At 46.1% G+C, this 15926-nt stretch overlaps 1 protein-coding gene across 1 annotated transcript in view; it reads left to right on the top strand.

The window, feature by feature from the left end:
• Nucleotides 1-14657, top strand: part of DDR1 (discoidin domain receptor tyrosine kinase 1) — a 67974-nt gene extending 53317 nt beyond the window's left edge. The window contains 14 exon segments of the mRNA XM_044306448.1: nucleotides 43-145; nucleotides 651-798; nucleotides 800-838; nucleotides 1293-1539; nucleotides 2373-2522; nucleotides 2871-3028; nucleotides 4412-4619; nucleotides 5177-5278; nucleotides 6819-7051; nucleotides 8617-8744; nucleotides 9002-9208; nucleotides 10083-10317; nucleotides 11264-11413; nucleotides 13947-14657. Of these exon segments, the coding sequence (XP_044162383.1) occupies nucleotides 43-145; nucleotides 651-798; nucleotides 800-838; nucleotides 1293-1539; nucleotides 2373-2522; nucleotides 2871-3028; nucleotides 4412-4619; nucleotides 5177-5278; nucleotides 6819-7051; nucleotides 8617-8744; nucleotides 9002-9208; nucleotides 10083-10317; nucleotides 11264-11413; nucleotides 13947-14105 (2267 nt within the window). The 3' untranslated portion in view covers nucleotides 14106-14657.
• The last annotated feature ends 1269 nt before the right edge of the window (nucleotides 14658-15926 follow it).

Raw genomic sequence — 15926 nt, forward strand, 5'->3', positions numbered from 1 at the left:
GGGTTTTATCTTCTTGACTTCTGTTTCTTTTCCCTGCCACAGATGGACTCCGCTCTTACACCTCTCCACCTGGAGACATCATGAACCTCGGTTCTGGGATGGTTAATTTAAACGACTCTACATACGACGGATTTACAGTTGGAGGGTAATGATGTACATGTACATATTAACATCACTAACACATGTATCTACCACGATCAGCTCCCACCATGCCCTTCTGTAGGATGATAGCTGTAAGCTGTCAGGGAATGATGGGAGTTGTAGTTTTGCAACAGCTGGAGGGCCGCAGGTTGAGTATGCCTGAGCTAAAGGAATACTCCAGCTGATGCACTGAGTGGGGCGGAGTATGACACAAGTACTTAACTAACACCATAAACAGAATCCCTATGGTTGAGTACGATGGGTTTCTTAACCTATACCAAAATAGAGACCGAGAAGACAAGAGTAATGCATGGGGCTACCAGAATTAGAAAGACAGCACCACACCGGTCCACAGGTTATACTTGGTATTGCATCTCAGCTCCATCTACTGCAATACCAGCCCGCCCATAGACGGGTGTAGCTGTGTTTTTATTTATTTTTTAGAAGAGAGCAGCCATGTTGTCTAATCCTGGCTAACGCCTGCAATGCCACTTTGTCTTCCCCTACAGGCTTCATTATGGAGGACTGGGCCAGCTGACCGATGGTGTTATTGGGGCTGATGATTTCCTCCAGCACAAGGAGCAGGGTGTGTGGCCCGGGTATGATTACGTTGGTTGGAATGAGGCAAATTTCCCGTCTGGATACCTGGAAATGGAAGTTTGAGTTTGATGCGCTGAGATCGTTCACCTATATGAGGGTGAGTACTGTATGTATAGTGCTGAGGGTTAGATTCTGCAGCCCCATCCCCCCTCCTCTCCTTCTTTAAAGTAAGGTTTATGTACATTGAAATAGACCCTGCAGGCAGGGAAAGGAGAAGTGAAGGCCGATGGAAGGTGAAGAAGATGCCGCTTTCCCCGGATCGTTTTTTCCCGCATGGGTTTTGTTTGTATACGCGTGAAGGATTTTAGATCTGTCCTCTGATCTCCGCCTGCCCGTATCACCTGCACATCTTCTCCAATCAGTTGGGCGTCCTTCATGCGTATATCAGCAAACACACCTGTAGATTCCTCTCGGAGACGAGGAGTAGGTCTCGCTCACACCATGTATTGAAGGAGACACGAGAGGACACAGTCTATCAGCAGTCTTTAGGGTCTCATCCTGCTCCACTTTGCGTATGACCGCCTGATCTTTGTCTTTACATTGACCTTCAGGTACACGCCAATAACATGCACTCCAAAGGGGTCCAAGTGTTTCGCCGTGTGGAATGTTACTTTAAACGCGCCTTGCACACTCCGTGGGACCCTACCCCGCTCACCCTCTCTCTGGCGATGGATGTCCGCGACCCCAGCGCCCGGACCGTCACTATGTCCCTGTCTGGCAGGCCGGCGAGAATCCTGCGCTGTCATTATTACTTCTCCAGTCCGTGGCTGCTTTTCAGTGAAATCTCCTTCCTCTCCGGTCAGTACTGGCTTTATAGATTATTAGCTTTTTCTGTTTTTCTTTTCTGTCACCTGTGCCTGTTTGGGATAAAAAAAATGGACAAGGATGACAGCATGGACGCAAGGTAACAGACTCCACAAGGGGCAGGTGGAGGACTGTTCAGCCCATGACAATGGCGAAGATTAAGGCGCTCCTGTTCTTGGATACGTCTCCCTTTTCTGTCACCCTTGCCCATTTTCCTTAACAAACAGGCAGAGGTGACAATGTTCTTTGGCTGGTCGTATATTTAAAGGGGCTGTCTATCATTAGAAGAAACAGGTATTGCGTTTAAAGGGGTTGTTCCATATGTGATAGGATAGGCCATATATGTCCGAAAGGTGCGGGTACTGTGAACGGAGAGCACACTGCGCATGCGCAGCATCCTTTCCATTCTTAAATCCGGTACCATTGAGTGGAGAGCAAACTGCGCATGTACGGCCAACCCTCTGCTATTTTTCAAAGTCCCGTAGCGTGAAATGGAGAGTGGCCGCATTCTTCAGGGGCCCCATGCTTGACATAGGAGCGGGTACCAGAGGTGGATGATATTGGTATGCCATAAATGTCCCAGATGGGATAACCCCTTTAATTGAATGGAGCTAAGCTGCAATACCAGACTTGGCCCACAGGTAGAAGTGGCGCAGTTTCTAAAAAACAAACAAAAAGAACTCCCTGTATTAGCTATAATATAATGAATTGCTATGTGACAAGTCTATACTATTGTAATAAAGTGACGCTGGCTTTCTGCACGTGTTTCTTTTGAAGACAGCGGTGTATTCAGTGTTATGTGACTTGAATGTTTTTGTGACCCAAAGACGTTCAGGACTCATCAGAACCAGAGGAGCCGATCCCACTGCCCTCGCCCAAGGAAGCCACCCTGCAACCTCCTACTACGGAGTTACCACAGGGCACCAGCCAAGAAACAGCTTTCACCACCATAGACAGCTCCAGTGAAAGTGTTCACGGTGAGAAGATTACAGCAGGATGATCGGTGACTTCACTACTCATCGTTCTGGCCATGGTCACTCTTTGCCGTTGAAGGGGATGTAGAGATTCTATATTTTTTTTTATAGAAACAGCGCCACTCTTGTCCATAGGCTGTGCCTGGTATTGCAGCTCAGTCCCATTCACTTGAATGAGGCTGTGCTGCAATACCAGAGATGGCCTATAAGCTGGAGTGGCGCTGTTTCTGGGGGAATAAGAAAGCAGCGAACCACTTTGATCTCTACCCGTCTTGCCCTCTTTTTTACATTACTTTTATATTATTACATGACGTTATTATTTATATTCTTTTATATTAATGTCTACCACAGAGGCCTTCAGCGTTAACCGGATAAACCAGCCAATCGTCAAGGACGAGAGCAGCAATACCGCCATTCTGATTGGTTGCCTGGTGGTCATAATCCTGCTCCTGTTGGTTGTCATTATCCTTATCCTGTGGAGGCAGCGCTGGAGGAGACTCCTGGGAAAGGTAGGTGAAACAGCTGAGTGTCCGCGCGCAACCCATTGCTGCAACACTACACACAAGCTGCAAGTGCCCCCCCATAGGAAATTGTAGAGATGCAGAAAACTGACTGTTTCCAGTTTATTTCCCGTATTTCCCAAAAGGTCATAAAGCGTACCTATAAAATAAAAACCCATTTACGGGCCAGTCCTGGATTTTAATGCACTGGGTTTACTGCATCCTAAAAATGGTGCTCGTGGGCTGTCATAACTGCATCTCGGCACTGGAAGGGGAATGCTATCTTTCACTTAAAGGGGTATATTCCAGTTCCACAGGATAGGAGATGACTATTAGATTGAAGGGATCCCCATCGATCATAAGTATGAGAGTCCTGTACCCCGCTGGGACTGAAATGAATAGAGTGGTTGGTCGGGCATGGGCTGCGGCACACCAATCGTTCTCTGTGGGATGGGATTAGCCAAGTACAGCGCTCGTTCTTGTGATCAGTGGGGGCCCAGCAGTCGAACCCTTCTTCTTCTACAAGTTGTCCTCTATCCCGTGGATAGGGGATAACTTGATAAAACTGGAATACTCCTTTAAGGTGCCCATACACCTTTGGTAGCTGTCAACTGTGTATGGAAGGGCCTCACAGGGGTTCTCTGGGAATGATTTAAAATGTCCGCAAGCCATCAGTCCTAGAATGTGAGCAGGACTGGTTGCCTCCACTTGCAGAGCTGCCTAGGCCCTAGGGGGTGAAGGAGGTGAGGCCTGACTACCTATTACACTCTAACACTTGCATATACTACATACACATTGGTGAGGGTTCCTGTCAGGCTGCTCAGCCATGATGGCAGGACTAAATCATTACCATCTAATGTAGAGCAGTGCAGTGAGGCCTACCCCCTCACCTCTACAGGCAATTCTGCAAGTGGAGGCAACCAGTCATGCTCACCTTCTAGGCGATGTTGCTTGCGGCGATTTTAAATCATTCCTGGAGAAACCTTCTCAAACAACTGATCAGCGAAGGTCCCGGGTGCCCCACCAATCAGATATTGATGATCTATTGAGAGGATAGGTCATCAGTATAAAAAAATCTTGGATACCCCTTTAAAGAGGGTTCTCTGGGATTTTAATGGTCTAGCCTCAGATCTGCTCTGAGAATAGGAAATCAGTATTAAAATCCCGGAGAACCCCTTTAATGTACTAGTCCAATAGGCTCAGAAGACACAGGGGCACACAACACTAATGAAAAAGCTGTGATAGGATGGGCAGGAGGTATCTGCATATACCTGGCCAAAAAACTCAGCCAATAGGGAGGGCAGCTCTGAAGCATAGACTGGTGCTCCGACAGATAAATGAATAGGTCATGTTATCTAATTTAACTTCCTGTTATTTGCCCCGTTTCTCCAGGCTCAGCACCGCCCGTCAGACAGCGACCTCACCGCCCGCCTGTCCCTCCCGTCTGACACCGTGGTCATCAACAACACTCAGAACCTTTCACTGGCATCTAGACATGGCAGCCGCTATGAGCGCATCATAACTTCAGAGGGGGAGTATCAAGAGCCAAACCACAACCCGCTGGCCAAGATGGCCACCTTACGTCCAATCTCTGATGCAGGTGAGTGTGCGCATGAAGCGACGGTACATCACATGTGGGGCTTCTAGAGAGGTCATATCCTATGCATATAATATGTGCATGTGTGTGGCGGTATTACACTAAGTGCATGTCAGTGTATATACAGTATGTACATGTTAAGGTGAGGGAATGTCATCATTAATATTGTCTTAATTATGAGGAGGTGTGGTTGAGGATGGGGTGGGGCTTAGAGATGAAAAATATTGGAAGGGCGGGGCTTCGGCTATTCTGGTCATGTGATGGACACACAGGTGCGCCTCTTGGTACAGTACAGTTAGTCGCGCATCTGTGTCATCATTACATGACTAGGAAGTCAAACTTGTCTATGGGAAGTGCTTCCAATGCAATTTCTGGATTATCAGGTGCTGGACTATTGGCATTTTATTGCCGGGGGTATTTCTAGTTAACTCTTTATGTGTATTAACAGAAGTGTTGCGGGTGGGATAACTGTGTGCATGTTGTGTTTATCTAATTACGTGTACACGGTGTCTGCATGATGATGGCGGTGTACACTATATACTCTGCATGTGTCTCTCCAGCTCTGCTGTTAAACAACCCAGCCTATGAGCTCCTGCTATCCACCTACAGCCGGCCAATCACAGAGCCTGGTGGCGCGCAGGCTAAGCCAATCAACAGCCAGGGTAAGGGGCTGTCGCGTCGGAGCGGAACGCAGTCCGGTCAGCTCCCGTCTGTATATGATCTCCATTTCACTGTCTCTCTCTGTCTCTGGCATCTCGAGGACTGGAGAGTCCATATTAAAGGGGTTGTCCCATGATTAATGTAAAATCTGACATCATATAGTACATGACAACCAGCCCTATACCTCACATGGATCCAGAGATCTGCCCATTTATTTCGCCAACTGTTCTGCTAGATTTATTTCCAGCTGGCAGCTCAGGAGGCGTGTCCTTTCTCAGAGGGTGTGTCTTTTCTGCTGCAGCTGGTGGCAGTTGAAGGATGCAACTGAGCATGTGTGTCCACCAGATACATTTCATTGAATAACTCCGTAGCTATAATAAAATTTTAATTACATGCAATTACAAAAGTATTCAGATCCAGGTGCTGGTTTGGAAAACGTAGAATATTATTTGTGGGACAACCCCTTTAAGCTATGCGTCTCATACTATCATCACTATACATACAAGAACCAATGGTCTTACATGCTGGGACAATTTGTGACAGTCGGAGTTGTCATAGGGAACTCCTCAGTATAGATATTACTTACAGGACTTACACCGTCTGAAATACTCTTATGGCATATCTTCTGTTGTGCTGTACAGAAGAGAAGGGCCCCATAACATCTAAAGGGCTCCATATACTGACGCCAGGTTTTGTCACCCAGGTTAGAAGCACGTTGTGTTTGTTGCCCCCTTTCCATAGCCCCGTGGATCAGTTCCTTTCCCCCTTACTTGCTAGCAATGCAGTTCCACTAAAGAAGTTTTTAGCACCCAAAGGGAATGGGACCAACCAGCTCCTTTTTCTGATGGACCCATGTAGATGAGACTGATGGAGGTTCATGAACTTGGACTGCCACCTATTTCTAAAATGACTTGCAAAATAGAGCTCAATTGAAGTAAATGGTTCTGGATTTACCATGTTGTAACAGGAATTTGTGGCGGAAGTTGGAGATGGTCCGGTAACCTGTCTTTATGACATGTCTGAAGACTTTTTTTTTCTTTACTGAAATTGGACCTAGATAATTAGTTCCCACCAACATTAAATTCCCAGCTGGCACAACCAGAGGAAACTAAGGATTGGTAAATCCAATATGTCCAGTTCCTGTGTCCCCTAACATGAGATGCTGAGGGACAGTCAAGTTGTTCCCATGGACTTGCATTGAAGTTGAAAGGATCCTCTAACAAAACTGTCACTTCTACGTCCATCTGTATTCTTCATTGTAGGGTTGGACATTGATCCTGAAGTGGTCCCATCGGGATCCCAACCCTATATACCTACATTGTCCATTTTCCCCATAAAGGGCAATTGCTGGTCATGCAGCTGGCGCCATTTGCCGATAATCGTCCCTATTCTTGTAAGACCACATTGTAAGGTGACGTTCTTCTTTTCTCTTGCTTATCACTCTGCCTTCACTGTCTCATAGATCCCTCTGTCTCTTTATTTCGCTCCTGCCCATCTCCATCCATACCCCTCGTTATAACCTTCTTCTTTCTCTCTCTCCAGAGGGTGGCTACCGAGAACTTGAGTCACCTAAACTGCCGATGGTGTGCCCTTCAAGTGTCCCTCACTATGCCGAAGCCGATATTGTTACCCTGCAGGGGGTGACAGGGGGTAATACCTATGCTGTGCCTGCCCTGACCGCTGACACTCTCACCTCCAAGGAGCTACCCCTCAGCAAATTCCCCCGTGGGCATCTTCTGTTCCGGGAGAAGCTGGGGGAAGGGCAGTTTGGGGAGGTAAGTGGTCATAATTGAATGTCTCCTGTCTGTTCTCCATTCATGTTCTTTTACCCCCTTTGCCTACTTGTAGTCCCCTCTTGTTTCTATATTACTTTTGTAACAGCAGCCATTTTGTCTTTTGTTCTTTATTTATTGCTTTTTGACACCAAATTGTGACTTGCTGACAAGTTCTTGCTGTCTGCTCTGATCTGCCTTCCTGTTGGGCTTCTTTTATTGACCTTCTTGTCAGCCATTTTGTCATTACAGGCCCATTATTTCTTATTGGTCATTTAGGACCTTCCACTCTTTTCCTCACCTAAATTTATTTTTGAAAGAAATCTGATTATTAAAGCAGACTGAGATAAGGAATAGCAGGACAAGACTGCCCTAGTTGCCAGGCAGCCTGTCCCTAGCAACCAGTCTAATCTTCAGCTGAAGGCCAAATTGTTACTGAGAAGCTTGGCAGTAGAAGAAGAAAAGAAGAAGAAAATCCCTTTATTGTCCCTCAGTGGGGACATTTTGGCATAACAGCAGCAATCACATTCACAACAGGAGCAAAAATAGGAGTAATTAGAGATTAAAGGGACACTGACAGGCCTTCTGAGCATAATTAGCTCTTTATATGCCCCCCTAGGTCTTATAATAAGTTTCCAATTCATATAAGTATTATCCCTGTGTGCATTGTAAAACGTTAAAAATAATCTTTATAATCACCTGTCCTTTCTGCCCAAGGGGCGTTCTTTGTGCTGCATTTGTGCCCAGCCGCGTCCCAACTGCCGGATCCTTAGACACGCCCATCTCATTAGTATTCACTTCGCTGGGCGGTATTTTCCTGTCCCCGACATTCGGAGATCCTGCGCATGCGCCCGGCACCCTCGCTCGCCGGGATCACATTGCGCCAAGTGAATACTAATGAGATGGGCGTGTCTAAGGATCCGGCAGTTGGGACGCGGCTGGGCACAAATGGGGCACAAAGAACGCCCCTTGGGCAGAAAGGACAGGTGATTATAAAGATTATTTTTAACGTTTTACAATGCGCACAGGGATAATACTTATATGAATTGGAAACTTATTATAAGACCTAGGGGGGCATATAAAGAGCTAATTATGCTCAGAAGGCCTGTCAGTGTCCCTTTAAAGAGTAAAATACAAGAAAAAGAAAAAAGTCACACCATAATATTCTCCTACTGCCATAATAATCAGATTTTTGTAAAAGAAAAGTGGAGAATTTATTTAAAGGGGTACTCCCATCTCAACATCCATGGCATTGTGCTAGGATATGTTACAAATAGGTGATGGTCCAACCCACTCCTATCTCCAGAATTGGACCCCCAAAGCGAACTAGTGCACACCACCCATGCGAGGCCACCTCTCCATTCACTGCTATGGGACTGCTGGAAATAGCTAGCCAGCACTACTTCACGCGGCTGGTTATGGAGATATGAGCAGGTCCCAGAGGTGGCACCTATCTGACATTTGTAGCATATCCTAACGACATGGGAGAACCCCAAAGCTATCCTTTAACTGATACTTCCCAGTATATAATATTTATATGTAGTGTGACCTATAATATTCATTTCCAGGTTCACCTGTGCGAGGTTGTGAATCCTCACGAGCTGCCAGTTCTTCAGTTCCCATTTAATATGCGCAAAGGGCGAAGTCTCCTTGTGGCGGTCAAATTGCTACGGGCTGATGCAAATAAAAATGCCAGGTAAATTAATTGGTTTTCTTACATATTAAGTTGCATCCATTATGGAACTCTATGCACCCTTTAACTGGACCTGGTACCTTTTTTCTATGGCCCCGTCCATAGTGTGGCACGATGGTTATCTCTAGCCTACATCCTAATAATGTGCCAACCAATAATCATTGATGTGATTGACTACATTTGTCTTGCCCATCAGTTTTCTTGATCTGTTGTATCACTCAGTCAGGGTCTATCTCACCCAGTTTTATGTTGTCAATCAGGAACGATTTCTTGAAGGAACTAAAGATCTTGTCCCGTCTGAGCGACTCTCACATCATCCGCTTGTTAGGAGCCTGTCTGGATGAGGATCCCCTGTGTATGATCACTGAGTATATGGAGAATGGAGACCTCAACCAGTTTCTAAGTTCCCATGAGTTGGCCGAGGAGGACGAGCGCATGGAGGACGGACACAACCCTCCCTGTATCAGGTGAGCAAACCTCTCGTTCTACATTAAAGACCCAAAGGTAAACCATATACTATGTAAAATCCATAGACGTGAGGTATTTGTTGGCAGCTCCTTGCAATTTTGATTGGATGTCCATTGGCAATAGTTCCCACCACAATTGGTACAGACATCCTACATGTCAGATACAGATTGCCATGAAGGTGCTTATGATGCTACCTGAACAGTGCCATTCTCAGTGTCCACATACCAATGGCTGGTAGTATTCCAGATAGTAAAACGAGCATACTGCCTGCCCAGGCTGGTTCTTCAAATCACGATCAAGGAGATCAGGAGAACCACTTGTCCATTAGAAGCAATAGAGGCTTTATATTGCTAGGGAACTCTAATTTGAGGCCTGCCAGGCATCGACTAGACACCTCTGGAACCCCACCGAATTAAAAAAAATGGGGGTCCTCAAGCAGTTTGGAGGTCCTGTCAACCCAAGAAGAATGGTGAGGTGACCAGGCATGTGTAGATCTCAACTGTCTCCGAAACTCTCATAGACTTCAATGAAGAGGGTCACACATGCCTCTTGGCCCCAGAGGTAGGATAGAGGTCCCTGCCAATTTTTTGATCGAACTTTGGTCGGGCACTGGACACTACACCCATAATAATGCCAGTCACATCGCCCTGATCTCAATGCTACTCAAAGAAGATTTATTCATCCACAAAGTTAAGGTTTATTGCCTTCATGAGTGTGAGGGGAACGGTGAACATTCTGGCAGTTGTAGTTTTTCAAAACGGCTACAGGCTGGGCAGCACAGATCTGGTTGACAAGGGACTCATTCATAGAACATGGTAGTAGCGAATTGTGCTCCTTCACGTTCTTACCATCATGTCTTCATCTTCTCCTCAGTTATCCCAGCCTCCTCCATGTGGCCTTGCAGATTTGCTCCGGCATGAAATATCTCTCATCTCTTAACTTTGTGCATCGGGACCTCGCTTCTCGAAACTGCCTGGTGGGCGAAAACCTCACCATTAAGATAGCCGACTTTGGGATGAGCCGCAACTTGTACTCCGGAGATTACTACCGCATACAGGGCCGGGCAGTACTGCCGATCCGGTGGATGGCCTGGGAGTGTATACTCATGGTGAGTCACGCCTTGCATCACGTGTCAGACACTTTTAATTGCTCCCTTGAAAAGGGGGTGTGACTTAGCTGGAAAGGGGCGTTGTTTTCTTGTAAGGGGCGAAGCTTGAGATGTAACGGTGTGCTCCAAAACTGCACCAAAATACTGGAGCAAAATAAGCCAACTAATAGGTGGTTGAAACTTAGAACAGACTGTCTAAAGGTGCGCCAGACTTGGGATCCAGCATCGGCCATGGTGATAAATCTGGAGCATTTTTTGCATTGTGCCAAGTGCATGGACTAAGGGGAGGGGCATGACACAAGGATATTGTGTTTGACATTTGCCATGCTCCTGGACTAGGCATAACAGTGGATCTGTGTTGCCTGGATCACATGGAGATTTTTGGAGCAGGTTTTAAGGCAGATTTTCATTCAGGTTTTTCAGCCAAAGCCAGAAGTTGGATGCAGAAAGAATCGGAGAGATAAAGGAAGGACTTGCACTTGTCCTTCCTACTGGATCCACTTTTTACTTTGGTTGAAAAACCTGAAGGAAAATCTGCCTCAAAACCTGCTCTAAAAAGCTTAGTGTGAACCTACCCTTAAAGCGAATCCCCACTAAAAAAACTAAACAAAACAAAATAAACCCTCTCTTTTATGTGAAATCAATATGGCTGCCACCACTGCACTGACACGGATCGTCGCCCATCCAGCTTTCCTAGAGTTTTTCCTAGTTTTGCAGCAATATGAGAGCTTGGGATGAATCTCTGAGCAACGAGTCAGATTAGTCATTAAGGAGTGTGGTAAAACAAGGTGATGACCTCTATGAAGGCTGTGGTGGCAGCCATATTGGTTGCCCCCTACATTTCTTAATATAACATGTATTGAAATAGCACCAGGGTGGGCTGTAAAATGAAATCCTGACTGTACAGAAGAGCTGACTCTTCCCTCTCTGCTGTCCCCATCTCCAGGGTAAATTCACCACCGCCAGTGACGTCTGGGCCTTCGGAGTGACATTATGGGAGATTTTTATGTTGTGCAAGGAGCAGCCGTACGGCGAACTGAATGATGAAGACGTGATTGAGAACACTGGAGAGGTTTTCAGGGACAGTAAGAAACAGGTGAGTATGGGGGCGGCTAATGGAGATTTCCTACAGGAGGCCATAGATAGGACTTAGGGTAGGTTCACACTTGCGTTACGGTGTTCCGTTTATAAAGGAATTCCCGGACAGAAAGCAAAACTCAAGCCTTTAGGAGGCATTCTGTTTTAAGCGGTCATAATAGAAGTCTATGGGCAATCGTAACGGATCCGTCTGGTTCCCGTTATGCTGGACGGATCAGTTATGCTGCCCATAGACTTCTATTATGACGGCTCAAAACGGAATACCTCCTAAAGGCTTCTGTTTTGCATTCCGTCCTGGGAATTCCATTATATCCCGCTATAAACGGAATGTCATATCGCAGGTGCGAACCCACCCTTACTGGTAGATGTAGCCAACTGCTTATCTTGTATGGACAGCCTGTATTCTACTTCAGAGCGGGAATCATAATTCTGCTGGTTGTGAATGAAAACAGTCAACACACACACCCCTAACCGCAGAAGGAGTCACAGTAATGTACGGATTTAGGGGGAGCACCTACTTTAAGGGGATGTCAATACCAGAAAAGAAGGGTCAGTTAATTTTACAGAAACAGCACCACCCTTGTTCACAGGCTATGCCTAGTGTTGCAGCTTAGCCCCTTTCAAGTGAATGGGCTGAGATGCAACAACCAATACAGTCAGTGGACAAGAAGCGTGTAGTCAGGGCATGCTGGGAGTTGTAGTTTGCAGCAGCTGGTAAGTCACAGGTTAGAAAACAATTGCCTGACAGTATGTTCAGAAAGAGTGGTGGTAAGTGGGCTTTAAAGGGTTGTTACAGAAAAAACACTCATCCTCTATCTAGTATATTGGGCAGACTAGATGGGCCAAATGGTTCTTATCTGCCGACACATTCTATGTTTCTATCTGACCACAGGGGCCACCGCTGATTATGAGAACGATGGCCTTGTATTCTTCCGTTTGAATGGTGCTCCATTCTACTTTATGGGACTGCTATCTCCGACAGTCCCATAGAGCCTCAGCCCCATGTGTGACCAACGCTTCTTTCAAACGGTGGAACACAGGGCTTCCATTTTTGTGATCAGCTGGGGGCCCCAGAGGTCGGACCCCCACTAGACACATCTTCAATTCTGTAGGACAGGGGATAAATGGCGCACAGTTGCCAACATCCCCTAATTTTCAGATACAATCCCAGCATATTCAGGCTGTCCCGAGCTGTGACTGAGCGGTATTTGTGTAAGCCATGCCAATAATTGGGTGTTCCCGAGTAGGTTTGGGGGGATTCTTGGAGATTTGCAGATCTTAAATGGCCTGAACTTACCAACTACAATGTTGGTAAGTATCAATGGGACACCCCTTTAAAGGGGTATTCCGATTGGTTAAAGGTATCCCCTATCCACAGGATAGGGCAGGGGTAGGCAACCACCGGTACTCCAGCTGTTGTGAAACTACAACTCCCAGCATGCATACTTGTTCTTCTCTGAACTCTCATAGAAATGAATGTAGTTTCACAACAGCTGGCATGCCGAAGGTTGCTGAGAGGGGTAACTGTCAGATCAGTGGGGGTCCTACCACTTACCTATCTCCAGAACTCCCATAGAAATAAATGGAACAGCCGCTCACATGTGCGACCCCCCCCCCCATGTCATTTAAGGGGAGCTAAAGGTGGTATGGGGTCCCCGTTCTTGTGATCGTGGGGGTCCCAGTGGTAGGACCACCACTGATCTGATAGTTATCACCTATCCTGTGGATGGGGGATAACTTAAACTAACCAGAATACCACTGTAAGGCCCCTTTCACACGAGCGAGTTTTCTGTACGGGTGCAATGCGCGACATGAACGCATGGCACCCGCACTGAATCCTGACCCATTCATTTCAATGGGTCTGTGTACATGAGCGTTGTTTTTCACACATCAGTTCTGCGTTGCGTAAAAATCGCAGCATGTTCTATATTCTGCGTTTTTCACGCAGCCCTGCCCCCATAGAAGTGAATGGGGCTGCGTGAAAAAACGCATTGCATCCGCAAGCAAGTGCGGGTGCGATGCGTTTTTCACTGATGGTTGCTAAGAGATGTTGTTTGTAAACCTTCAGTTTTTTATCATGAAAAACGCATCAAAACACATTGCATCCGCGCGGAAAAACGGAACAACTGAACGCAGTCGCAGACAAAGTGAACTTTCTTGCAAAATAGTGTGAGTTTCACTGAACGCATCCGGACCTAATCCGTCACGCTCGTATGAAAGAGGCCTAAGGGAAGTAAAGTGGATAACAGGTGGTGGCTGTCTGGGACTACAACTCCCACCATGCACCCAAATTTTCCTATGGCTCAGTACAGGCTAGTTACAAATAAAACATATATTTGCATGTAGTAATCCTTACAGAGGCAGCCCAGGCAAGGGAGATGGCATTGTATATATGTATACTGATATTAGACATATTAGAGTGTAAGCTCTCCTGTACATCATCATTATTTGCCTTCATCTACGACCATTATTATATTTATTATGCATATAATTTTTTTTCTATGTGATTCTGTTTCCTTGTGCCTCTACAGATCTACCTCTCCCGGCCACCGCCCTGTCCTCAGTCCCTCTACGAGTTAATGCTGCAGTGCTGGGCCAGAGACTGCAGGGAGCGGCCATCGTTCCAGGATATCCACGCTTTGCTCACCTCTCACGCCCTCTGCTGTCCTAGTGTGGAAGTGAAGGAGTAACCTGAGCACTATTCAGAACACTTTATACCACCTGCATCATCATTTTAACCCCATAGCGTCATCTCTGTGCTCCTTCAGCCGGCAATCTTAATGGCCTATAAGATGTTGGAGACGTCTTGTGTTCATCCTCACCAGCCTTCATCTCATAGTTGTCTCTCCCAGTCATACACTGGACGCCCCCGTCATAGGGTAGACATGACATCTACTTGTGCACACAATGTGAAATGCCTGATTGTAATCCGAACACTCAGTAACACTGGATTTATCACGACGATCACCATGATACGATATGGCGGCCATCTAAATATTTTATCTGATGACATCTTCCTTCCCTCAATATATCCATGCACCGCTATCCCTGATAAAGTAAAAAAAGTGTACATGGATCATGGACCACAGATTTTATGGCGTGACCCCTTAAAGGAATTGTCCATTTTACAGGAGTTCTAATAGGACATATGGAGGGGGCCTCCAACTTGATACCCCCTTTCCTTAGAGTTGACTTGGAAAGGGCTTCATCATCAAAGGGGCTATCTAACAGGAAGGAAGTTGTCCATAGCAGACTCATATTTTGAGATGATCATCTTACAGGCAACTCTGTGGAATTGAATGGGAAATTTCAGATTCTTCATGCCATCATCAGCTCTGGTTTTTTTTTTTTATATGCCCATGAGATATTAGATAGTTAGTTGATCCTAGTCCAATATGAAGGACCTGCCAACGTGGTTCATGTGTGATCTTCAACCCCCATCTACATTATTAACATCATGACATTCCACATGAAAAAAAATCTAGTTATAAATCAGCACCATGGCAAATATACAAGAGTAGAAATGCTCCGTCGGTCCCGGCCACCTGTTCTTCCAGCATTGACTTGCAGAGGAGATCCTTCCCATAACCTGGGGACATGGTGTTATTATTTCACTAATCTCTGAAAACCCTGTTTTTATTAGGTCACTGTATAAAAAAAAAAATTCAAGGGTGAGGATTAAGCGGGCACTTGACCTTCCAGAAAAGCGCTCACGTAATCCTTGCTCGTTTCGAGACTCCTTACACCTCCATATAACACAAGTCTTACCGCTCCTTGTTTTGCCAGTTTTCAGACTGGTGTAAAATTTTGGGTTCTTAAACGTTGGACAGGATCCATGAAAGGAAGTTGAGATTTCAGGAATGTAAAAAATGAGCGGCATCTATCGCGAGTGCCTCGCTGGCCTTCCCCTCCGTCATCCCACGCTCTGGAATCCTTATACCACAGTGATGCCAATAGGGAGCTGCCCTCTCACATATCACTCGACATTCTACACAGACACACATCTGCTGCTCAGAGAGGGCACTTTTCAGAGACAACACTCCTTAAATTTCGAAACCGAAATGTTTTGCTTATCACACTCCGTAGTAGCATCAAATATTCCAGACTGCATCGTGTGGTCACCACCTCCTTCGAGGACTTCTCAATACGGTGACATTTCTAACCCCCCATACCACTCCCGCCTCTGTCTCTTTTGCATCTGTTTTGTCTGGATGACTTGGACTTCGGACAATTGTTCTTTCTTTCAACGAGTGGAAGAATTCCAGCTTCTCGGTTGTTATGCAGTATAATGGATACATTGTGTGGGATCTTAGGATGAAGATCTCAAGGACGTTGGAAAGACAAAAACCAAATGATCTGAAATAATTGCTGACAAATCTGATGATAGAAAGTGGGCTGGAGTAACGAACCCTAAAAAACGCATCTTGAGGGTTCAGATTTTTGATTTGCACGAAACGCAGGAGTCTTATGGAAACTTAAGACTTACGGGAACTTCCGCTGAGGCGACAAAT

The sequence above is a fragment of the Bufo gargarizans genome, chromosome 9, assembly GCF_014858855.1.
Source record: "Bufo gargarizans isolate SCDJY-AF-19 chromosome 9, ASM1485885v1, whole genome shotgun sequence".
Lineage (NCBI taxonomy): Eukaryota > Metazoa > Chordata > Amphibia > Anura > Bufonidae > Bufo > Bufo gargarizans.